The 25,331-nt window shown below is 47.5% G+C and overlaps 1 protein-coding gene across 15 annotated transcripts in view; it reads right to left on the reverse strand.

Annotated features, from left to right (window-relative positions):
• Positions 1 to 25,331, reverse strand: part of SH3KBP1 (SH3 domain containing kinase binding protein 1) — a 378,310-nt gene that overhangs the window by 269,823 nt on the left and 83,156 nt on the right. For 3 of the 15 annotated variants that reach the window (XM_070067170.2, XM_070067167.2, XM_008272415.5), the window contains exon 1: positions 20,467 to 20,907. The exons of 10 other annotated variants lie outside the window; for them this stretch is intronic. In XM_070067170.2, coding sequence (XP_069923271.2) covers positions 20,467 to 20,517 — 51 coding nt within the window. In that variant the 5' untranslated portion in view covers positions 20,518 to 20,907. Of the gene's footprint in view, positions 1 to 20,466; positions 20,908 to 23,155; positions 23,452 to 23,576; positions 23,735 to 25,331 lie in introns of those variants that run through there. 2 more of the 15 variants (XM_070067169.2, XM_070067165.2) reach the window with 2 other exon arrangements.

Genomic DNA, 25,331 nt, shown 5'->3' on the forward strand with positions numbered 1-25,331 from the left:
TAGAAATGGAATGTTACTGGCACAGTGGATATAAAACTATGCACATCTATGTGCACAGCTATGTGATGATCACAGTTTTATTTTCAAGGGTAAAAAAGATGGGAAACCCAATGCCTGCCATGAAGTGACTGGTTAATAGATTGTGGTATATTCTTGCAATGGGATTTAAAATGCTCTCAGAAGAGATTTAATGATTTTTGGGAAATGCTCATAATATATTAAGTGGACAAAGGGTCAATACAGCAGATATAATGTACCAGTGTATCTATAAGTCTACTATGCTTAAGAATCCACTGGGAATCTTGTTAGAATGCAGATTCTGACTTATGAGACAGAGGGCAGGCCCTGAGAATCCGCATTTCTAGCAAGTCCCAGGAGATGGAATTATATTTGTCTGTATTCTACAATTAGAAATGTATGTTTAAGCTCTAAATAAAGCTTTATATGAAACATCCAGAAAAGGCAGATTTAGAGAGACAGACAGTAGGCAGTGGGGCTGTGAGTGGGAATGAGAACTAACTATAAATGGGCAGAAAGGATCTTATTGGGAGATAAAAATGTTCTGAAGCATCTTACGGTGATGGTTACGTAACTGGGTGATTTTATTAAAAGTCATTGAGTAATATATTCGAAATGAGTGATCTTCCATCCACTGGTTCACTCCCCCAGATGGCTGTAATGGCAGGGCTGGGCCAAGCAGAAGGCAGGAGCTTCACCTGGGTCTCCCACATGGGTGGCAGGGCGCCAAACACTTGGCCCATGTTCTGCTTCTTTTCCCAGGCCATTAGCAGGGGGCTGAATTGGAAGAGGAGCAGCCAGGACACGAATCAGCACTCATATGGGATGCCAGCATCACAGGCGGTGGCTTTACCCACTGTGCCACAATGCCAGCCCTGGAAGTTAGTATTTAATTAATACTTAGATTCAATATGGGTAAAAGAAAAAGCTTTGGAGAAAGATGGTGATGAAGGTAGCATAACAATATGAATATATTAGTAACAGAATTGTAGACTTTTATTACTTGTTTTCACCTTCTGTATATTTCACCACAAAAAATGCTAAGAATTAAATAATAAAATATAAACATTTGGTGTTTTAAAGTATTAGTAATGAGGGGATTTCATTCCTGCTGCTTCCTTTTCAAGGCCCCACCCCAGTTTGGCACTCCCACTGTAGTGTGGGTTGAATGGAGACCCCAAAAAGATACGTTAACATCCTAACTCCCAAAATCTGTGAATGTGATCTTAATTGGAAAAGAGATCTTTGTAGATATAACCACGAATTTTGAAATGGGCCAGCCTTGTGCTGCAGCAGTTAAGCCACCACCTGTGACATTGGCATCCCACATGAGCATCATTTGGAGTCCCAGCTGCTCCACTTCCAATACTGCTTCCTGTAAATGCACCAGAGAGAGCAGCAGAGGACAGCCCAAGCGCTTAGGCCCTGGATGGAGTTCAAGGCTCCTGGCTTTGGCCTGGCCCAGTCCCAGCCATTGCAGCCACTTGGGGAGTAAACCAGTATATGGAACATCCATTTCTCTTTCTCTCACTCTCATTCTGCCTTTCAAATAAATAAATACATCTTTTAAAAAGACACATTTTGAGATGAAGAGATCATTCTAGATTATCTGGGTGGTCCCTAAATCCAAGGACATACAGAGAAGGAGTAGGAGAAGCCAATGTGAAGGCAGAGGCAGGGACTACAGTGATGTGGCCAGAAGTCAAGGAAGCCAAGAGAAGCCAGGAGTTTCCCGAAGCCCGGGGCAGCAAGTTTAATGATTCCCACAGGAATCACCAAAGGACACCTTGGTTTCAGACTTCCATCGCCAGAACTTTGAGAATAATTTATGTCATCTTTAGCCACTCCGTATGTCGTGCTTTGCCACAGTAGCCCCAAGAAACGAATGTGTTTACCAGTGAGGTCTCCGGGGATGAACCCAACAGGAGCTCCACTGAAATCCCCGGCCACCACACAGGACAAACTGACAGGTGAGCCAGCATGCTGGCAGCGAAGGAGAGGAACAGAAGCCTCTTACACGCATACATGGAAAAGAGAGAGCACGCAGCATGTTTGCCAAGACTGGATCCTTCTGGAAACACCTCACAATATCCCAAGGAATATCAACCAATCGAAAGAACCTCTGGAAGAATGCCTTTCCCAGAACAGCTGCTGTCTGCCATTATCTTGTCACCACTCTGACAGCTCCCGATGTCGAGGGAGCCTCCACCACTACCTGAGGCTCTTTTCAGACAGCTCTTGACTCCCTTTGTAATCACTTTCAGCAACACAACGTGCAGCTTACTAACACCCTCCAACAGCTGCCGGCACATTTCTGCAGTTCAAACGACCACTAAGGCCCACTCGGCCTTTTTCTCATTGAAGATTCCACTTTTTTAAAAGGATTCTTTTTTTTTTTCTTCAAAAGGCATTTAGTAAGACTGCAGAGTGGAAGAGCCCAGAGATTAGAACAACTCTCTCAAAATGGAGGATGAAACCAGATCAACATATTTCAAATGTCTATTCTTGTTCATTAAATTCAAGCCTCAGGGGGAAAAAAAGCCACATCAAAAAAAAAATTCACCTAATTTCACAGATTTTAACCACTTCTAAGGCTGGACATATGTAACTGAAATAAGCTGCATCCCAATCCAGAACTCTCTGTTCCAAGTACATCATGCAATCCATTCACTGCTTCCAATTTTCCAGGGGTTACTTCCAAGACATCAGGGAATGCAAGTTTCCAAAAGAAAACAAAAATCCTTGTTGGCATTCAAAGACCAATAGAATTACTAAATCCTTCTACTGGAAAATCCAGGCCAGTATGTTCCCCAAACAGGCTTACAAAGAACCCATATCAATTATTTGATGGCCATCTGGTTGCTAACAAGAGACTTTGGAAACCAGGCTTAAAATAAAAATGTGCAAACTCGCACAAAGTTCAAAAAAATCAACAAGATACACTACTCAGATCACATTTCCTCCATACTTTCTTTCCAGCACTTTTGTGTGTGTGAATTCTAGAATCTTCACCTTCCTCCGTTGTTTACTGCTTTCATTCCTTTGCATGGTAAGATGATCACGAAGACTTCATCTGTGATTCTTTGTAAAGATGATGATGTCAAGAGATTTATTTTCTATCCATGTCTATATAGGAAATATGGGATACAATTACACTGAACTTAAAATAACTTTTTAGATGGTGGCTTTTTTGTTATTCAAAGAATGCTACTGCTTCACAAAGAAGAAGTCTCAAATCCAAAATTTTATTTTTAACAAACACTATATCCTGAGATGTTTCGCTATGGAGGTGACCGCCTCTGTGGTATCATATGACAGGCACTGAAAACAGCTATCCAAAAAGCTCTGCATCACTCCCCAGTCTTCCAGGAAGTCTGACATTTTCAACATGAGATTGAATAACGGACCCAAACAATGTCAACCAAAATGAACTTTAGAATCCACCTGGTTCAGCTTCCTAATTACACAGATAGTTATATGCCTTGCACAAAGTCAAACTCCTTCAACAAACACTACCAAGTCCTCACCCAGCACCAAGCATGGGGACAGGGACTACTGAGCAAAGGAAGAAAGCACTCAGCCCCCGGTCCTTAGTGCTGTCAATTCATAATCTAGTATGGTGAGAAGCAAAATTTAATGTGGGAGCTTCGTGAGGAAAAAAAATGAGGGCTGGCGCTGTGGTGTAGTGGGTAAAACCACTGCCTGCAGTGCCAGCATCCCATATGGGCGTCGGTTCGAGACCCGACTGTTCCCCACTTCCGATCCAGTTCTCTGCTATGGCCTGGGAAGGCAGTAGAAGATGGCCCAAGTCCTTGGGCCCTTGCACCCACGTGGGAGATCCGGAAGAAGCTCCTAGCTCCTGGCTTCAGATCAACGCAGCTCCAGACTTTGTGGCCAACTGGAGAGTGAACCAGTGGATGGAAGACCTCTCTCTCTCTGCCTCTCCTTCTCTCTCTGTGTAACTCTGACTTTCAAGTAAAGTAAATACATCTTTTAAAAAAAACTCCTTGGTCATGAGAACAAAAAGGAAGGTTTGCTGATCTTTGCAAATCAGTGTATTCATTATCAAAATTCTCAGGTGGCTCTTAGAATTATTCTCTTAACCAGAGGATCAAAGTGTACTGGTGCTTTCTGATATACTATGGCATGAAATTACTATGAGTCACCAAGTCGGGGGGTGGGGGGGCAAAAAATAAAACTAGGTCAAGTGTCCACTGACAGTAGAATGGATAAACAAAATGCGTATATCCTTACAGTAGAATAGAAGGTAATCTGTCCCATGCTACAATACAGATGAACCTTGGGGATTATGCTATGTGAAATGAGCCATGCACAAAAAGACAATACTGGCTCATTTCACTTACATGAGACACCTAAAGTAGTCATTCATAGAGACAGGAAGTCCGAGGGTGGTTGCCAGGAGCTGGTGATGGGGTTTAATTGGCTACAGAGTTTCCGTTTTGCAAGATGACAAAGTTCCACAGATAGATGGTAGGACACTGTGAACTACTCAATGCTACTGAACTGCACACACAACAGTGCTTAAGACGGTAAACTTTGTTAGGTGTATTTTACCACAGGTTTTACAATTTTAAATAAAGTCAAACGAGTTTAATGAAATGAGCCAAAGTCCTTTAAAGAAAGCTTTTCCTGCCTTGAGCACCCAGCTTACTCTGCATGTGCGAGACCATGGTGGGGTCCAGGAGGTCGCAGTAACAATTCTAAGTAACAAGCACAAAGGCACTGCCTTCAGAATAACCAGGCGCAGGGGGACAGCAAGGAGCGGGGAGAACCCATGAGACCAGCTGGGCAGCAGATGACAATGGGTACACAAAGCGGGTCCTTAGACCACTCCCTCCAGTTAGCATATGCTTCAGACGTTTCTGTTAGTGACAAAGCCGCTCAAGCGAATTGGAGACATCCAGAGAAGCTGATAGGATCTTCCTTCATCATGCCTAGCAAGGCAAGTCGATTTAAGGGCAGCAGCAGTGTGGCCAAATACCACCGTCACTACACCTTTCCTTTTAAAGGTTTCAATAGGATGCATTTATATCATTCAAATCTCACTCATATTCATTCATTCATTCATTCATTCATTCATATTCTTTCTCTCTCTCTCATTCCCTCAGTTTACCATTCCCAAGTAATTATCACTACCACCCCTGGGTTACTAGTGTCTTGGACATCTTCTAATTTCTTTAAGCACACTGTTCCTGCACCTGGCTTTTCTCACTTAACAATATGTTTGGGAAGTCTTGTCATTCTTTTTTCTGGCTATAGAGTTTTTCATTGTATGGAAGTACTAAAACTTAGGTATCTCAAGGTGATGGATATTTGCGATGTTTCCAATACTATCCTACTGCAGATCATATCATACGTACCTTATTACCAAATTCAACTTTATTAAAATAAGATTGCTCAATATATACCGGGACTATTACACAACTTAACAACATTATGTTCTGGAGGGCAGTATTGTGGTTCGGTGGGTCACGTCACTGTTTACAAAGTTGGCATTATATATAAGAGTGTGAGTTTATGTCCCGGCTACGCTGCTTCCATTCCAGCTCCTGTCTTCAACCTGGCCAGTCCTGGCTGCTGCAGCCATCTGGGGAATGAGCCACTAGATGGAAGATCCTCTCTGTCTCTCCCTGTTTTCTTTGTTGCTCTACCTTTCAAATCAATAAAGAAATGCTTTTTAAGAAACTATTAAGTTCATATTATCTTGAGCTGGTATTTTCCCTCCTCTTCCAGGAGCTCTTAACTCACAGCACAGCCCAATCTAAACTAAGCTCTTCCACAGAGTTCGTCTTGGTCATTACGGCCCACTTGTTAATGATGGCACTTGTTAATTTCTATGCTATCCATAGCTTCACATGTATTGCTGCATAGCTTTCAACTGTTTGATGTAAATTATCTGGTCCTGGAGGCAACAACTACGGTAGCGCCCCTGTATTCTGCACAGCACCTTGCAGTTTCCGCCAGGAGACTGTGCTTAATAAACACCAACCCATCAACGAGCAATGGCAGATGCTCCCTTCCTCGGGACTCCTGGGTTTTCAGTGGCTAAGAGGTCTCTCAGAGAAGGGCTTGAGCCAGTTTCGCTCTGTGAATTACCATAAAATCACCATCAAATTGTGATTCACTGCAAAGAAAAATCTAAATCCAACAAACTGAATCCTCCTGGCACGCTCCACACACAGAACGGGAAACATCGTGGCATTCGGAAGGTGCCCGACATCACAATTCACAGGCACAAGATGATATTTAAATAGCATCTGTGGCGGGGACACAGCCAACACCGACAAGAAAGTTCCAAAGAACACTGCTGAGACACGGAGAGGCGCTGTCACACTCCTAAGGCGAAATTACGCTCTGCATAATTCTCAATCACATTTTAATTTTACTCCGCAATCTACTTCATTCATTCAGTCAATCTACATTGAAGGTGGCCAGGGAAGGCCTCTTGGGGAAGTGACTTCTGAGCTGAAACCTGCCCGACAAGCAGCAACAGCAGACCAAGCGGGGAACTTCTCCTGGGGAGCTGCTGGCCACAGGCAGGGGCGTGCAGACGGGCGTGCAGAAGTCTCACTGCAACTGCTGCTAGGGGTTGAACTGTACCCTTCCAAGAGATCTGCAGGCCCCAGTCCCAAGCACTGGTGACTGTGACCTTTTAGGAAAAGTAAGGCCTTTGCAGATGATCGAGTTAAAATGAGGTTGTTTGAGGCGGCCCTATATCCAGCATGACTGGCGAGGAAATCTGGACACACACACACGTGGAGAATGCCACGTGAAGACAAAGAGATAGGGGAATAAGTATCCACAAGGCAAAGGACGCCAGAGAAATATAGAAGCTAGAAGAAGCATGGAACAGAGACAATAAATTTCCAGCACTTTAGCGGTCCAGTCTATGGTACTCCTGTTGCAGCACCTCGAGCAAACGAATGCAATGGGTATCAGGTAGGGAAGAAATCCTACCACAAAAGAGCCACCAGCAATTCATGTTAGCAGCAGAATCCTTGTCCTAAATAAAATGGTACCCAGAACCCCAGTATGTTAATAGATTAAAAGAATAAAAAAGGCTTCTCAAAAGAAAATATTTCACTTTCTTGCTAAACCTGTAAATGTTGTGCAAGTCTATCTGAAAAGGACTTACAAAGGGGAGAGGGGAGAGCCAGCTGAGTCTCCACCTGCAGTGCCAGCATCCATATGGGCGCCGGTTCGTGTCCCAGCTGCTCTTCTTCTGATCCAGCTCTCTGCTGTGGCCTGGGAAAGCAGTGGAACAAGGCCAGAGTCCTTGGGCCCCTGCACCCGTGTGGGAGACCCGGAAGAAGCTCCTGACTCCTGGCTTCGGATCAGCACAGCTCCAGCGGTTGTGGCCATTTGGGGAGTGAACCATTGGATGGAAGATCTCTCTCTGCCTCTCCAGTAAATAAATTTTAGAAAAATGGGAGCGAGGGGGGAGACTCACATCAAGCTGGGGCCAGAAAACCTGCTTGAAGGAGGGGAGCAGTGTTTTCTATCACTACACTAGTCAGTGATCTTGGCGACTACCACCACTACCTGCAACAAGCCAGGTAGTACGTCCACTCTCCACTTCAACAATGAGAGGCACATGTTTAGTCCTCTTTAGGGAAGCAAAATCAGAGGGATCGCATGGCTAACAGCCCCTGTATCAGTCAGGCTGTCCTGAGCGACTCGAACAGAAAGTCATGACCTCACAGTTCTGGAGGACAGAAGGCCAAGGTCAAGGTGTTGGCAGACTTGCTTGCTTTCGAGGCCTCTCACCTTTCGAGGCCTCTCACCCCAGACAGTGGTGTCAGCAGGGTTCAGATGTGAGGGGACAGGAGTTCAGCCTGTGGCCAAACCTAGACACACTCCAGCTTCCACCCTGCAAGGCGGGCTCCCCAGTGCATCTGATAGAACCATCTAGAACACTGGAAAAGGCGCTGCCCCAAGAGTGAGCGTATGGCTCACTGACACACGAGAGATGCCCTGAGATCTTTCCTCTCTGTATCTCAGCCTCAGGGGCTCACCCTGGGGCAGCTCAAAAAAAATCCTGGCCACAAATACCGCAGACATTTCTAGTGGCCATCAGAAAGCCCCCTGGGTTCTCAGCAAACACAGGCCTCTCACACTGCTACCCAGGTTCTGACAGCTGCTGCACACCCCCGGGGTTCACGGACCCATCTTCAAACACCTGCCATCGCCACACCTTCAAATGCCAAATCATTCAAAGACGCACCTGGCCGTGTCCTTCCCCAGGGAGCACAGCAGCATTATGAAGAGTGAAGCACCAGACTTGCCTGCACAGCGGCCAACCAACGGGCAATGCCCAGGGTTAGCCACTTGTTACCAAACACACGGACTCTGAAAAATATGGTGAATCTGGAAGCGAGAAGCCAATCCAAACACTTTATGAGCCCAACAGCATTCCAGGATGATAAGGACTAGAAACGGAGTGTTCGTTAAAATTTGATCAGGAAGACAAACCTGACCAAAAATAAAACAATTTAAAAAATCTCGAGGGGCCAGCACTGTGGCGCAGTGGGTTAACGCCCTGGCCTGAAGCGCTGGCATCCCATATGGGCACTGGTTCAAGACCCAGCTGCTCCACTTCCAATCCAGCTCTCTGCTGTGGCCTGGGAAAGCAGTAGAGGACGGCCCAAGTCCTTGGGCCCCTGCACCTGTGTGGGAGACCCAGAAGAAGCTCCTGGCTCCTGATCGGCACAGCTCTGGCCATTGTGGCCAACTAGGGAGTGAACTGTGGGGAGCAATCCGGACTAGACTAAGTTACTGGAATTAAGACTTATTCTATGCATCTGCTCTCCCACAATGTGGCGTTGGGAGAGAAGTAAACAGCTTCCGCACAGCTGCCTCCAGTTCAACTGATAAACTGTAGGACTTGCTCCTGATTGGAGGAGAGCAGCGTACTCGGCGTGTGGGCAGCCGAGTTGGGATTGGCGGAGGAGGACTATAAAGGAGGAGAGAGACGGCATGCACCGGGAACATCTAAGGGGAACATCTAGCTGAAGGAACACCCGTGCAGCCCCCGAGAAAGCCGGCCGGCGGTGTGCCGCTCCCCTGCGGAAGTGGGGAATGTGGCCAGGGGGAACTGCCCTTCCACGGAGGTGGAAGGGATAGTAGCCAACCCGGGAAGAACCAGCAGCAAACCCGGGGAGGGCCGAGCAGACAGAAAGAACAGCGCAGGGTCCTGTGTCGTTCCTCCACGAAGAGGGGGAGCGACAGTGAACCATCGGATGGAAGACCTCCCTCTCTCTCTCTGCCTCTCCTCTCTCTGTGTAACTCTGACTTTCAAATAAACAAATAAATCTTTTTTAAAAAATCTCAAATTCATTACCAATTATAACTATTTTCTTAGGGGCAGTGTAGGTAGGGGCCACTGTTGTAGCACAGCAGGTTATACGCATCCCTTACTGGAGCGCTCCAGCTTCCTGCAAATGAGCCTGGGAAAACGGTGCATGATGGCCCAAGTACTTGGGCTCCTGGCATCCATGTGGGGAGACCCGGATGCAGTTCCTGACTTTCACCTTTGGGCCTGACCCTGCCCTGGCTGTTGCAGCATTTGGGGAGTGAATGACTGATGGAATATCTCTTCCTCTCTCTCCCTGACACTCTGCCTTTAATTTAAATACATACATACATACACACACACACATACACACACACAAGTAACAGTGTAAAAATGTGAACATGGGGTGGAAAAAGATGGGTAATGGAAAAACATCAAAAAAGATTTTATGGAAGAGGAGGAAATGGTTACAGCATGATTATCACATTATATTTAATATATTACATTTACATCCTACATTCGGTACATTGTACCAAATACCAAACGGCACACTCTTCTAACTCAGAGACCCAGTGAAGGTAAATACTGCAAGTCCTTCAGTAATCAGGGCCCATGTCTAACCACCTCAATTCTAATGGAGACAGATCATCAAATACTACCAGAAAGTCAGGGCAGGCATTTAGCCTAGCTGTTAAGTCGCTGGTTAAGATTCCTGTGCCCACATCACAGTATCTGGTTTTAATGCTTGGCTCCACTACTTGCATCAGCTTCCTACTAATGCACACCCTGGGAGCCAAAAGGTTATAGCTCAAGTGATTGAGCTCCTGCCACCCACGTGAAGACCTGGTCTGAGTTTCCTTCTCCCTCCTGACCTCATCTTCAACCAGGGGTCATTACAGGCATTTGCTCTCTCTCTTGCTCTCACACTGTCCACCTCTCAAAAACAGTTCCAAAATGTAAAACTTAAAAATAATCTATGACCTAATGTCTGAGTACTGTCCCAACTTCATATACGTACTTCTTACTCCATGGTTAAACAAAGTAAAAGTCAGTTTCAGGCCAATCCGAGAAGAAAACCAATAAATAGATATGCCCTGAGCACCCCCAAGGCCAACAACCATTTGCTAGAATCGAAAAAGTAAGGAGAACACAGTCTCTTGCTAATCGGTTATGGTGGATGAGGTTCTATTTGTGTTGTTAATTGATTACTTAACAGTTTATGTCAGGCAGGAAATAAAAATGCCTAATGGAAACAAGCCAAGCTGTATATTGTTGGTGGAGGACAATTTAGCACTATCTATCAAAATTATAAGGGCACAGACTTTTAACTCAACAACTTCACTGGCAGACATGTATTTTATGGGCAGATTCACGTAAAAGAGGGTGATTGGTTACAGAAGAAAATGCTTATAACACCCCTAAATAGGGCACCATTAAACAGAATAAGGTGCAGATACAGAAAGTCAGGGCGCAGGGGACTCCAAAAAGTCCATGGAAAATGGAATTTAAAGATAAGCTCATTTGGTTGCAAAATTTTTTGAAATCCATGCCTTCCTTTTCCATAATACACATTTCCATGACTTTTTTTTTTTTTTTTGACAGACTGGACAGTGAGAGAGAGAGAGAGAGAGAAAGAAAGAGAAAGAGAGAGAAAGAGAAAGAGAGAGAAAGAGAAAGAGAAAGAGACAGAGAGAGAGAGAGAGAAAGATCTTCCTTTGCCTTTGGTTCACCCTCCAATGGCCGCCGCGCTGCGGCCGGCGCATTGTGCTGATCTGAAGCCAGGAGCCAGGTGCTTCTCCTGGTCTCCCATGGGGTGCAGGGCCCAAGCACTTGGGCCATCCTCCACTGCACTCCCGGGCCACAGCAGAGAGCTGGCCTGGAAGAGGGGCAACCGGGACAGAATCCGGCGCCCCAACCGGGACTAGAACCCGGGGTGCCGGCGCCGCTAGGCGGAGGATTAGCCTGTTGAGCCGCAGCGCCGGCCTCCATGACCTTTATAAGACCCCTTGAACAACACATGAAGAAAGTTAACTGGCTCACACCTTGCATATTGTTGCTCAGTTTGTGAGTTTAATTTTTTTAAATTTTAATACCTGTGTATGCATTTAAAAGTTTTACAGAAGGAAAGAAAAAAGCGGGAGGTAGAGTTTTAGGCTCTTCTGTGCCATCTGAATGTTTCTTTTCATCGGTTTGTAATTTTATCATTTGAAACATGTCTGAAAAAAATCCATGAGCAAAGAGGATTCATGAGAACACAGCCTTAAATTTCTCCCAGTAGCACACAAAATCTTCAAGGAAGTTTGCAGTCCTCACAAGGCTGACCCCTCCTCAGGAAATAGCCTGCTTCGGCTGAGAGAGGGATTCACAAACAAGGCACGAAACCTACATGGTTTCTTGTTAGTCATCATTTAATCAGAAAACCAAAGAACTTTCCACACTCCATTCTGCAAGCCTTGTGCGTAATCAAATTTATATCAATGCATTTTCCATAATTTTAAGGGGCAAAGGTACGTTAACATAATCAAAATACAATCCAAGACATTATGAATTAGATATCTGCTCGGTGCATGCTAAAATTATACTGATTATAATTTCCATCAGGAAAAAAAAGCTGTGAAGGGCTTAGATACACACACTCATAATTTTATATGTAATAGCAAGAACAGAATTGGAAATACGCAAACTACACATACACAAACAGGAGACTAAGTTACCCAGCAATCATATAATGAAGTAACATGTAGCCATTAAAATCTTTGAAGTTCAGGCCAGTATTGTGGCATAGAGGGTAAAGCTGCAGCCTGAGACAGTGGCATCCCATGAGCCCCAGTTCGTGTCCCAGCTGCTCCACTTCTGATCCAGTTCCCTGCTAATGCACCTGGGAAAGCAGCAGAAGAGGGTCCAAGTGCCTGGGCAGCTGCTGCCCGTATGGGAGACCTGGATGAAGCTCCTGGCTCCTGGCTCAGCACTGGCCACTGTGGCCACCTGGGGAGCAGATGCAAGGTATCGCTTGCTCTCTCTGCACCTATTTCTTTTTGTTAAGATTTATTTATTTGAAAGTTAGAGTTACACAGAAAGAGAAGGAGAGGTGGGGGGAGGGGATGGTCTTCCATCCGCTGATTCACTCCCCAGATGGTCACAACGGCCGGAGCCACACTGATCTGAAGCCAGAAGCTGGGAGTTTCTTACAGGTCTCCCACATGGGTGCAGGGGCCCAAGGACTTGAGCCATCCTTCACTGTCTCCCCAGGCCATAGCAGAGAGCTGGATAGGAAGTGGGGCAGCTGGGATTGGAACCGGCGCCCACATGGGATGCCAGCACTGCAGATGGTAGTTTTACCTACTATGCCACAACGCTGGCCCCAGCACCTATGACTTTCAAAACAAATAAACTGGGGCCAGTGCTGTGTCGCAGCGGGTTAACACCCTGGCCTGAAGCACAGGCATCCCATATGGGTGCCAGTTCGAGACCCAGTTGTTCCACTTCCAATCCAGCTCTTTGCTATGGCCTGGGAAAGCGGTAGAACATGGCCCAAGTCCTTGGGCCCCTGCACCCACGTGGGAGACCCAGAAGAAGCTCCTGGCTCCTGGCTTCAGATCAGTGCAGCTCCAACCATTGTGGCCAACTAGGGAGAGAACCATCGGATGGAGGACCCCTCTCTCTCTCTCTCTCTCTCTCTCTCTCTCTCTGCCTCTCTGTGTAACTCTGACTTTCAAATAAATAAATCTTTAAAAAACAGTATTTTAAAAAAATTTTAAAGAAATCTTTGTAGTTCTATATCATGGATATGGAAAGGTATCTGCAGCACATTTAAACTTAAAACAGTGAATTATGGTGTGCACATTTGACACAGCAGTGGAAACACTGCTTGGGAAGCCTGCATCCCAAACCATAGGGCCTGGGTTTGAGTCCTGGCTCTGCTTCCAATGCAGCTTCCTGCTAATGCACACTCTGGGAGGCAGAAGATACTTGCTCAAGTACTTGGCTCCCTGTTACCCATAAGGGAGACCCCGATGGAGTTTCAGGCTCCTGGCTTCAGCCTGGCTGTTGCAGACATTTGAAGAGTGAGCCAGCAGGTGGAAGATCTCTATCTGTCTCTTTTCTCTCCACCTTTCAATTAAATAAACATAATTTTTAGAAAGCAAGTTATAATAGCTTTTTGGCATGGACCTACTTGGAAAATTATATAAATAAGTATATACTTATACATGAGTGTTGGAAAAGGTTAGAAGGAGATAAAGTAAAATGCAAAATCTCTGGGTAATAGCATTACAGGAAATTCTGTGTGCGTGTGTGTATTTTAGCTGATCTATATTTTAACTTTTCCATAAAAACATTTTTAATTGTGTGATTTTTAACTTAAAGTGCTGGCTGCCTTCTCTTTGCTTGGCAGATCCAATGCTCTCCCACAGAAGAGAATTCAACATGAAACATGTTGCTTGCTCTCTGTCTCTCTCTTCTGCCCTTTTGCTGGTCTTTTAATGGTTTTCCTGATACTTTGGATGCTAGAGGGCGGGAAGGTGACATGTCTAACATTGTCGAGATTGACTTTCCTGCTTTTAAATGTGGCGATTATGTGAAACCAATGGCTCCGAACATCGGGCAAATATGCCCTCAGAGGACATCTGGCAATGTCTGGAGACACTGTTCATCATCAGAACTTGTGTTGCTGGCATCTAGCGGGTAAAGACCAGGGATGCCACAAACTGTTCCACCAGGTACAGGACAGCCCCACAATAGACATAACTGGCTGACGGTGCCAAGGCTGAAAGGCTCTGTGTCGGACTAATGAGTCTCCATGTGGCTCGCTAATCCTCCATGAACAGCGCCCTCTCATGGCCATTTAAGAACACTCATCCCAGAGGCACTTCAGGCAGAGGCAGAAAGGGAACAAGCAGAGTGTGAGTCTAGCCGGGATCTACCCCTCTTCTAGCTGTGTGACCTCAGGCAGGTGACTGCTCATCCTCCTCCACAAACTGGAAATCCCAGGGCCCACCTCCCAAGGTGTACAGAGAGCTTCAAGACAATCATGCAGTTTGTCAGCTATCAATCATCATGCATATGTAATTGGTCTCACCATTCTAAAATACTAATTGGCCAGCTTTACCAATGGAAACACATTTAGAGTTTCAACAGGTCTGTGCTTAGCACATTCCCACTGCCCTGAGTCACACGCTACCTACTTCAGATGCCAACTTGGCAGTGAATTTTTTTACTAAATACTGAAACTGAAAAAACAGAAAAGCACTTCTTTTATAGATCTCCCTTGGCCTACACTGTGAGGCAGCAGAACTCGGTGATCAAATGACAAGACCTGGAACCAACACTCATAGGAAAGAATCCCAGCTCTGCCACTTACTAGCTGGCTGATGGTGGAAAGTGACATGGCCTCTCTGTGTCTCGGTTTCTCCATCTGTCTATCCCAACCAGAAGGTTTCAGAGTGAAATATTTTTTTTCAATGTTTGAGATACAGAGATCTCATATCCACTAGTTCACTCCCCAAATGCCCACCACAGCCAGGGCTGGGCCAGGACAAAGTCAGGAGTCAGGAACTCAATCCACATCTCTCACATGGGGAGCAGGGACCCCAATACTTGAGTCATCACCTGCTGTCTCCCAAGGTGTGCATTAGCAGGAAGCTGGAATTGGGAAGAGCCAGGACTTGAACCTAAAACTTTGGACATGGGATTCACACATTCCAAGCAGCATGTGAAGCACTGCACCAAACACCTGCCCCAGCGCTGTCAGGACGGATGGTAGAACAGGCATACGCAGAATTGTGGCCAGGCAAACAGGACCTAGATCACGCTCAAGAATGGCGACACCCATCTTCACAGGCCTCTTGTCACTACTCAATCAGATAAATGAGGCAAAGCACACAGTACAGACTCATTAGATGGCACCTGTATTTTTGTCTTTTCTCCTTCCGTTCACCCAGCAGGTCCTTAGCACTCAGGCATGCCGCTGGTGCTGAGAGAGTAAGAGTAATTCAGGGACAGCTCCCCCCCCCCACCCCCCGCAGCCCTGTTCCGCCTCTTGCTCCACACAGTGTGTCTGCTCGGTTCCCAAGACTTTTCTCACACCTACGCAGTCATGACACATGCAGGATTACACACAAACCCCCAATCAGGATCACAGGTCAGGAGTGCTCAGGAAACTCACACCAAAGTCTCCTTTACAAAAATGAACAATGAATACAAGCTTATCTAATCAGCAAACACAAAGGGATTTATTTTCCCAAAGTCCCGGATTCACGATAGCTAGTGCAGCCTGACTAAATGCTACTTACAAAGGAATCTCAAGTGGCCGGTGCTGAGGCCCAGCTGGTAAAGCCTCTGCCTGCAGCGCCAGCATCCCATGTGAGCACCAGTTTGTGTCCTGGCTGCTCCACCTCTGATCCAGCTCCCTGCTAACGCACCTGGGAAAGTAGTGGAGGATGGCCCAAGTGCTTGCGCTCCTGCCACCCACATGGGAGACTCAGAAGAAGCTCCTAGATCCTGGCTTCGACCTGTCCCAGCCCTGGCTGTTGAGGCCATTTGGGGAGTGAACCAGATGATGGAAGATCTCACTCTGTTTCTCCCCACCTCCCTGTAACTTTGCCTTTCAAATACATAAAATCTTAAAAAAGAAAAAAAAAAAGAATTTCAAGAGGGCACTAATTAATAAAACATAACAGCACTCTGTGATAAGCACATTACAGTATTAGCTCCTCCTCATTTCTACACACATCTCATTACAACAAATTATATGCACTGTGTCCCTCGAGATAGACTTACAGAACCTATACACTATGAAATGCAAGACAACCCAGCTTGCTCTTCTACTAAGATGCAGTGTATCTTTGCCAAGAAGAAGGCAGTTTAATTCAGCATGCTTAAACAATTTTCTCTAAGAATCAATACTCACCATGAGAGGTGGATGCTCCTTATTTTACATAGATGTTCATTAACCTCTAGGAGCTTGGGACTCTACCACAAATTCCTCTCCCCCCCCCCCCAAATTCTCCCTCCCTCTCATTCCAGGAATGTTGGCCTCAATGACTATGATCATAAATCCTCACACCCAGACGTTTCCATAGCAAACTGGTGGGGCCTTGCCCTTTCTGCCTCCTCCTCGTTCACACTGTACCAGGCACATCCTCAGTCAGGCCTCTGTGCCAATTTCTGACAACCATGAGGGAGGCTGCATTCCACTCCTTCAGCAGTTGTTCTGCCTAAAACTCCAGCCAGGCGCCAATGCCGCAAACGCAAAAGACGGACCTGCAAAACCAGAGAGCCTACCCAGCAAGATGAACGTGCAGCACTGAGCGCACACAGGCGGACTCCCAGCTTCTGCTGTAATCCACGCCACTGTCTGGACTCACACAAGCAGGGGTCAACAGCACGAGGTTGAGCTGGTGCTGGTTACGTGCACATGGTCAGTTTGCAAAAATCCAAGAAGCTGTACTCTTACTACATTTTTTTAGGAAAAAATATTTTAGGGTCACTTACACCACGTTAACATCTATAGAAAGTAAGCGTGATGTACACATTACCTATACTAGTGTTGTTGAAATTGTTTTAGATTGGGTTGCCACCACTCAGCGGGCCACATAATCCATCTAGAAGGTCCTGACCAGCATTATTAGAGGGCGTCGCAAAAACGTAAAGACAACTACCATTTCAGGAAACTTATTTTAGTCAAATGTATGTGTATACATGTGTGCATGTGGGCCAGGCTGCCAGATCTGTTTTTAAATAGAGGACAGAGTGTGGGGTTTTTTGTTTTGTTTTTTAAGTCTCAGGGGCGGCACCGCGGCTCACTAGGCTAATCCTCCGCCTGCGGCGCCGGCACACCGGGTTCTAGACCCGGTCAGGGCGCCGGATTCTGTCCTGGTTGCTCCTCTTCCAGTCCAGCTCTGCTGTGGCCCGGGAGTTCAGTGAAGGATGGCCCAAGTGCTTGGGCCCTGTACCCGCACGGGAGACCAGGAGAAAGCACCTGGCTCCTGGCTTCGGATTGGTGCAGCGTGCCAGCTGTAGTGGCCATTCGGGGGGTGAACAAACGGAAAAGGAAGACCTTTCTCTCTCTCCCTCTAACTCTGCCTGTCAAAAAAAAAAAAGTCTCAGAAACACTTCACACCAGGAAGTAATTTGAGAGTCAGACAGATGTGGATTCTTATCTATGCAGGTTACAACCCATGAGCTTATGAACAAGTCCCCTGTCTTCCGTGAGCCTTCATTTTGCAATCCGTAAAATGGGAGTCATATCTATCATCCACTCCCCAGAACCGGGGGAGTCGGTGAGCTGGAGAGCAGTCCTGCACGGAGTGCCATTTAAACACTGTCTGCAGCCCCGCTGCCACTGACAAGGCACCCTGGCCTAGCTTCTTTACCTGCAGGAAGGGACTTCCAAAGAAAGGCACGGAGAAGGGCAGTGCTGGGGGAGCGGCCGCATGCGCCTGCTGAGGCGCCAGGACACACCTCTAAGGCTTGAGAGCTGCCAGCAGGGCAGGGAAAGCTGCTGCCCCAGCACACTTGGTGATAAATCATCCAGCTTTGGATTCCGACCAGAGGGAAAACCACTTTCCAAGATAATAGGGTTTTTCCCATTATTCTTGGCAGGCTGTGGAGAAAGGCAGAGGGGGAAGCAGGCCTCGGTAGAGAAATAAAGCATTTGTTTTAAAGGGATCACTTGGAAGACAGGTGGTTTTCATTTTGAGAACAAAAATGATGCTTCAAACAGTTAGATGGTGACTCCGGATTGCAGCCAGGGCTTGCCAAGACAGAGAAACAGAACCCTGGGGTGTGGAGTGCTCCCAGAGTGACCGAGCATGGACACACGCAGATGGGGCAGAGGGGCTGGCCCAGAGGAGACGCAGCTGTCCTTATCAGCTTGTGGTCCCAAGCTACTTCAAAGCTGTTTGCTGTATCCATTATCCAAAGTGACTGTTTAGTCCAGAAATATTTGTTGAGCAACTACTACACATCCAGGACTGGGTCAGGGGCTGGGGATACAGTGAGATTCAGACAACAGCGCTGCCCTCCCAGAGCTGAAATCCTAATGGGGGAGCCAGTAAGTGGCAAGTCAGTCTACGAGGCAACAAAACCGTCACAGGCTGTGATGGAAGTCCTCTGCAAGAAAGAAATAGGATACGGTGATGGGAAGGCACAAAGGCAACTTAAGAGGAGGAGTGTCCTAAAGTAACATGGCCTAGGACAGTGGCCAGAGTAGCACCTGAAAGATGGCAAAGATCCAGCCAAGTAAGGAGAAAAGGAAAGGCCGTTCCTGACAGCGACAACTTCAAGTGCCTGGTCCGGAGGCAGGAAAGCACTTGGCAAAGAGCAGGCGGGGGTAGCAGTCTGGAGTGTCAGAGTATGAGCTTAGTGAGAAGGTGACCCTGACGAGGCCGACAAAAGAGGGAAAAGCCAGACCTTAGAAGGCCCAGCCAGCCATGGGAAAAAAAGTGGATTTCAATGAAGGCTAACAGAGAACTTCTGAAGGTTGGTTCACTGTACACTGCAATGCGTTACTTTCATCTTGGTTAAGATAAAAGGTACACTTAGACCATCATCTGCCAAAGCGATCCGATGATATGACGTCTCTGGAACCAAGGACTATAACATTGTGTAAGAGCTTGCCAATACACAATTATCAAGGAGTTTTGCTAGCTAAAGGCAAATGATGTTAGCCTAAATATGAGATGAAATACAAGGAATTCAGCGGGGGAAATGAGTGGTACAAGTTGTGACTGGCAAGGGAACACTATCATTAGCAATTAACTCACAGCCAGCAAACATAAAGCAGAGAGTAAAGTTAATTAACAAGGCAGGCGCTAAACACGCAACACACACACACAGACACTGATAGTGTGCCTCCACTCATGAATGGGTTAATGAGAGCGCCCACTTCCACAACTGCTTCTGAGTCAGAAATCTGCTGAGCTGGAGAGCAGTTTTCATCAAGCTTGGTCTTTTCTTCTCCCTCTCGCTCACACCACCTGAGTGCAGCACTTCCTAACTCAGAAGTTCAAGGTTGAACCAGAGACGGCTCTTCTGAATTCGCACTCTCGCTTAAGAACCCACAACACGGCCCTTGACTCAGGTCCCTGGGCCCCACCATCTTCAACTTTGAAAGACATCAACTTGAGCCACTCACACCCTCTCTCCAGGACCTTATGTTTTTTTTTTTTTTTTTAGGGGGGTGGTCACCTGGCCAGGACTCAGAGGGGTACTGTGTGTACGGACTTCAGCAAGGCTAGCAGGTTGACCTCAAAATCAAAGTTAGGTCACCAACAAGCCCTGAAACAAGCCGGGACAGCAACAAAGGAAATGTCTCAGAGAGCCCAGCACCCTGCCCGCATTTGCAGCAGAGTGTACCATGGGAGAAGGAGGTAGGGAGAGTGACCAAACGCCAAGCGCTTTCACAGTCACTACTTCAAACAAGCCAGCAGTGCTAGTGCTATGCAGGGCTAGGATCGAGACTGTTGAGATGGGGAAAACAGACGTGCCGAGATGGTTCTCTCCAGTGGCCCAACAGTCCAGTTAGCCAAGTGGGGAGTGGGGACTGGGGCCTCCCCCGACACTGGCATTGGCACCTAGCGACAGGACAGACAGATCCCAAACTGCCTCCCGGCTCCTTCTCATCTCCCCCTCCCTTCCTTTCTTCCGCGCACAGCAAAGCTGGATCCCACACCTGGTTTCAGCCCAGCCTGCCAAAGATGCCAGCGGCCTCAGAAGCATCCATTACCTGTCCTCAACCCCATGGGGATCTCTCCCGGCTGCACGGGGCTGTCCCTGAGCAACATCCCCTGGAGAAAACTCACAGCTGACTCAGGCAGTTTGAGAAGGAAACAGACCAAACCAGAGGACGGCGGGCTGTTCCAACTCCGCATAGACACCACGGCAAAAGGAACTCAGCCCAAAAAAGCCACTTCTGTTGCAGAGGAGGACTTGGGGAAGGCCATTTCCTGCTGCCACCAACAAGAAAACTGAGACCCAGGTCCAAGGGGGAACTGGTGCTGGCGACCGGCTGGGAAGAATGGAGCTGGAAACAAACTCCCCATCACATCTCCCTCCTGGCCTATGAAGTAGGCAGGCGACAGGCCACCAACGGTGCAGACAGAGAAACAACCCAAACACACGTAGGGCCTACTTACGATCTCAGACACGTCTACGGCACTCGGGGCTTGGGCTGCTGGAAGTTCCATTCTGCCGAGTATGAAATGGTGATTTCTGGCCGTGTCCGAGCTCTGGGCAGAAGTGAGCTCTGTGCTCGCCGAGAACTGCAAGCCTCTCTGATTCACTTGGCAGCAGAATTATTCTAAGCATCCTGTCCCATACCCAAGCCGCCTGCCCCTCCCACTACACATTCACACTGCTGGGGTGGTTTCTTACTCCGAATTCTTTGCACTTCTTTCTGTCACCAATCAACCGAAACTCATTTTTCAAAATTAATCCAACCTCTAGCACTTCAGAGTGTGGAACCTCTATGACCAAAGAGGAGGAAGAGCCACCTAATTAGGAAAGAGTTATAATTAACATCCGAGAGAGGAGAGTTGGAGAACCACAGTTGCAGCAACAGCAAAATGGAGATGATTTGAGACAGCTGAAACACTCCACCCAGCCTCCCGAAGGGGACCCGCACGGGAAACAAAGGGCATATGGTGTTTGCCTGCTTCGACATCCGTCCTCTCACCATGAAGGGCTGCCCCAGCAAAGGCTCATTACCGACATGTGGCCAAACTGTGCCCTGAAATAGCCTCTCACACGCAGCTCGGCATCTAGCAGATTCCTTTGCAAAGCAGAGACCTACCTTGATTTTTTTATTACATATAACACAGGATTTAGTCAAGTCCAAACAACTGGCAGAGTGCCTATTTGGCTTAGGTGAAGCGTGAATTATATTTGAAACAGTCGATTTCTGGTCATTTCAAGTTCATACAGTAACCTGAATACTGACATTGAGAAGAGGATTTTACTCTGTCCCAAACAGAGATTCCAGGGGCTACCTTAACATCTAGATAAGAATGATTTTCTACTTGCTACTAGTCCATATATTTAAACATTTTTATCCTAATGCAAACAGGTTTTTATTTTTATTTGAAAGGCCGACAGACAATCTTCCAGATGGCCGCCATGGTTGGGGCTGGGCCAGGCAGGGGCCTGGAACTCCTTGAGGGTCTTGTGGGTGGCAGCTGCTGCTTTCCCAAATACATTAGCAGGGAGCTGGATTAGAAGCGGAGCAGCTGGGACTCGAATTGGTACTGCGATACGCGATACCAGCATCCCAGGCAGCGGCTTAACCCACTGCACCACAACACCAACCCCCAGGTTTTTCTAATGTGACTTAAGTAATTTGTTGTCCACCCATGTTAGCGTTACCACCATCGCCAATACTGCCCCCAGTTTTAACCTTTCCAAAGATAAACTTTGAAATACTCCTGACGCAACTATGAGAAACTCCTAATGTGGCAAGATCTGAATCGATAACACTTCTCAAAGACAGAAATCTACAGTCAGCTTCAAAAGTCGCTCCCCAGCCTGGTGAGACCGCTGATCACATCCATTACCACTCAGCCAGCTGGAGCTGGGATTGGGCAACTGGTTCAAAGGCAGCGGATCACTCTGCCTGTGTTTAACACAGGAAAGGCTCACAAGCGAGAGGCGAGGCTGGTTAACATCCTACGGGAAGCACTGGTGGTTGCCTCCAACAGGAGAACACGAGTTTCTGAGGTCACATCAGGCAGCTGATGACACTGGCCCTGGGGTCCACCCTGCCTCTAGCCTCCCACTTATGTGAGATAACAAACACCTGTGTCTGAGACGGTCCCAGACAGGTAAAGCCTGCCGACGGGGAGGGGCCGAGCAGAGACTGAGGAGCCAAGAGCAAGACTTTGTAATTTGGCAAAGAGACTCCTTAAAGTAAATAATACACTCACAGAAAACCCCTTACTGTTACAGAGAAAGGAGGAATTACAAAGATGTGCGGTTGCCTGGAGCTAGCTGCCGAAGTGGGCACGAGGTTTCTCTGGGAGTGAGGGAAATGTTTGCGAATCAGATCGTGGTGATGGCTACACCATTCTGGAAATATGAAAAACCAGTGAGGGGGGCCCTTGACAAGTTTTAAAACTGTCTTCAAAGCTGCGTGGGAGCGGGCGCTCATCCGGGCAAGTCTCAGTTGAAGAAACTGTCATTGAGGTGGGAAGTGTGAGAGCCAAGGGCAAGTTCCAAGTGCCCTCGCTCACCCACACCCACTTTCCCAGTGACTTCAGATGCACTGAGGGACACAGCCTGCTCCAGGGGCGCCCACGACATGCAAGTGGCACCTGCAAGAAATCCGTCATCCGGAACATGCTTCGTGCTGCGCTGGGCTCTGCTCGAACCCTCCCTGATGTGGAAGCTCCCGAGGCCAATACACAATGTGTTTCTCACTGGCTAGGCTCAGAAAAGGAGAGGGAGTGTTCCAACTTCTGGTTTTCGAGGGGTTTCCCTAATTTTTCAACCTCTGACAAGGTGTGGGGGGGTGACAGGAAGAGCCACAGAGGCAACACCAGGCGACACGTGATTCTGAAGAGACTGCAAATTGACAGAGGAGAAGAGGGCTGCCACGATCAGTGTCCCCCAGCTAGGGGACCCCCTTGCTGGGGGAGTTTGTGACCGAAAAAGAAAGTCCTACTGTGGAAGGAGAGGCAGCAGCCGCCCCATCTGTACTTCCTCCCAACAAGATCATCACCGACCCCCGTTCTGCCAGCTTCTCCTGCCTCTCCCCCCGCCCCCAAACCTGGGAGCTGAGGGGAGGGCTGAAGTTACACTTGCAATACTCAGGACAGTAATTTCAACTCCTACCTCATAATCATGACTTCTCTTTTCCATATTTGGGGCCCGGCTTCCCCGGACGCACTCGGCCGAGCCTTCACAGACATGATCTAATGCCAGGCAGGTCAGCAAGCTAATTATTAAGCACTTCTTCCTCCACGCTCTTGGAGTTAAGCTGGTCTGCATGCACTCTTAAGAAACCGGTCGATCCCCTCCCAAGGAGGGGTGGCTCTTAACACTGCTCCTTTAGTTTGGGCCGAGGAAGCAGCTCTGAGCATGTCAGAAAGCCTGGCTTTCTTTAAACACTCGGTCTGATTCTTCCAGTGAAGTTTTCAAAGCTGTCCTTACTCCCCCTCACCCCCACCTCCACCTCCGAATAAACAAAGCTGGCCAGAGTTACCACTAAATCACTCGGTAGCTTTTTTTTTTTTTTTTAATCTTTCTCACATACCTGCCGGCCTCACCCCCAGAGACTCCAATTCAATAAGCCTGGTGTGTCCCTGGGAATCTGTGTTGCTTAAACTCCCCCAGCTGGTTTCAGGGATCCACACAGCCTCAAGACATGGTTAGGTCTGAAGGTGAGAGAGCCATGCTACTCAAAGCACAGTCACCTGGGAGCTTCTAGAACTGCTGAACCTCAGCTGCCCCAGACCCACCTGCGCCAAGCCAGCCCCGCCCCAAGCAGAACCTGCGTTTCAACAGGAGAAGTCTGGGCTACACCCTCAGCTGCTTCAGAATCTTCCAGGTTTCCTGTTCCTTTGCTTATCTCCCCTTCACAAATGGGAGGAGGAGGGCTGAAAAAGTTAGCACCGAAGTTCACATTCCAAAATCGTTTCGGGGATCTTTGATGAACAACAGGCTTAAATCCTGCTCTCTCCCTCACCACGCTCCCAGAAAATATGACTCTTCAGAGAAAACGTAAAGGGAGTCAAAAACTAGACACAGCCTGTTTTTTAAATTAAAGCAATACATTTTTCCATTTGTGCTGGCAGCATCAACACGTGCATTACTGCGCATGTTTAAAGCTACCAGTCACATGCAGCTCCTCACTGGTCAAGGCGGCAGAACCTGCACAATCTTTTAGTACTGCCAGGATAAATAATTCTTGGAACTAATGAGAACTACTAATTGCATCCATTCGTAAAAATCAATATACTTGAAGAAACGTTTTAAAAATTCATATGCTGATTTCCCTTCTTCAAATAACATCACAAGGCATTCACAGGAAGTTGTGGTTTCAATTGAGACGTGGCTGCATATTAAAAAAAAAAAAGAAAAGAAAAAGAAACTCACAGCACCAGACCAGATCACAGAGTTCAGCCACGATTCCCAACAGGTGCTCAAGACCTGACAGATTGGGATACCCCCTCATGCCCATCACTACCTGGCTTGGGGGTTTTAACACAGCCAAGGCCACCCAGACAGTGCTGTCCCACAGTACAAACAGGGGACAAAGGGACACAGACTGTGGAGTTAAGCCACAGCTCTAGTCTAGATCTGGCGTGTACAGTCTGTGCTCCCTGGAGCAAGTTACTCCTCTGGGCTATGGGAAGCAGTGTGTGAAAGCTGGTTGTTTTACTCACCTAGTGCACAGTTCCACAAATGGTACAGAGAACACAACTTTGCACATAGTAGGTGTGGGGAGCAACTTGGACTAGACTAAGTTACTGGAGTTAAGACTTATTCTATGCATCTGCTCTCCCACAATATGGCGCTGAGAAGGGAGAAACAGCTTCTACACAGCTGCCTCCAGTTCAACCAATAAACTGTAGGACTTACTCCTGATTGGAGGAGAGCAGCGTACTCGGCGTGTGGGTAGCAGAGTTGGGATTGGTGGAAGAGGACTATAAAGGAGGAGAGAGACAACATGCACCAGGAACATCTATCTGAAGGAACACCTGTGCAGCCCCCGAGAGAGCCGGCCGGCGGTGTGCCGCTCCCCCGCGGAAGTGGGGAATGTGGCAGGGGGAACCGCCCTTCCACGGAGGTGGAAGGGACGGCAGCCAACCCGGGAAGAACCAGCAGCAAACCCGGGGAGGGCCAAGCAGACGAAAGAACAGCGCAGGGTCCTGTGTCGTTCCTCCATGAAGAGGGGGAGCGACAGTAGGTGTTCAATTTGTATTTCTGTTGAAGAACACTCTGCCCAGATTGTACACGGGTATTTCAAAAAGTTCATGAAAATCGAATTAAAAGATGTTTGTTTTGA

This window comes from Oryctolagus cuniculus, chromosome X (assembly GCF_051225735.1).
Source record: "Oryctolagus cuniculus isolate XC-2025 breed Fujian yellow rabbit chromosome X, ASM5122573v1, whole genome shotgun sequence".
NCBI classification, from domain to species: Eukaryota; Metazoa; Chordata; class Mammalia; order Lagomorpha; family Leporidae; genus Oryctolagus; species Oryctolagus cuniculus.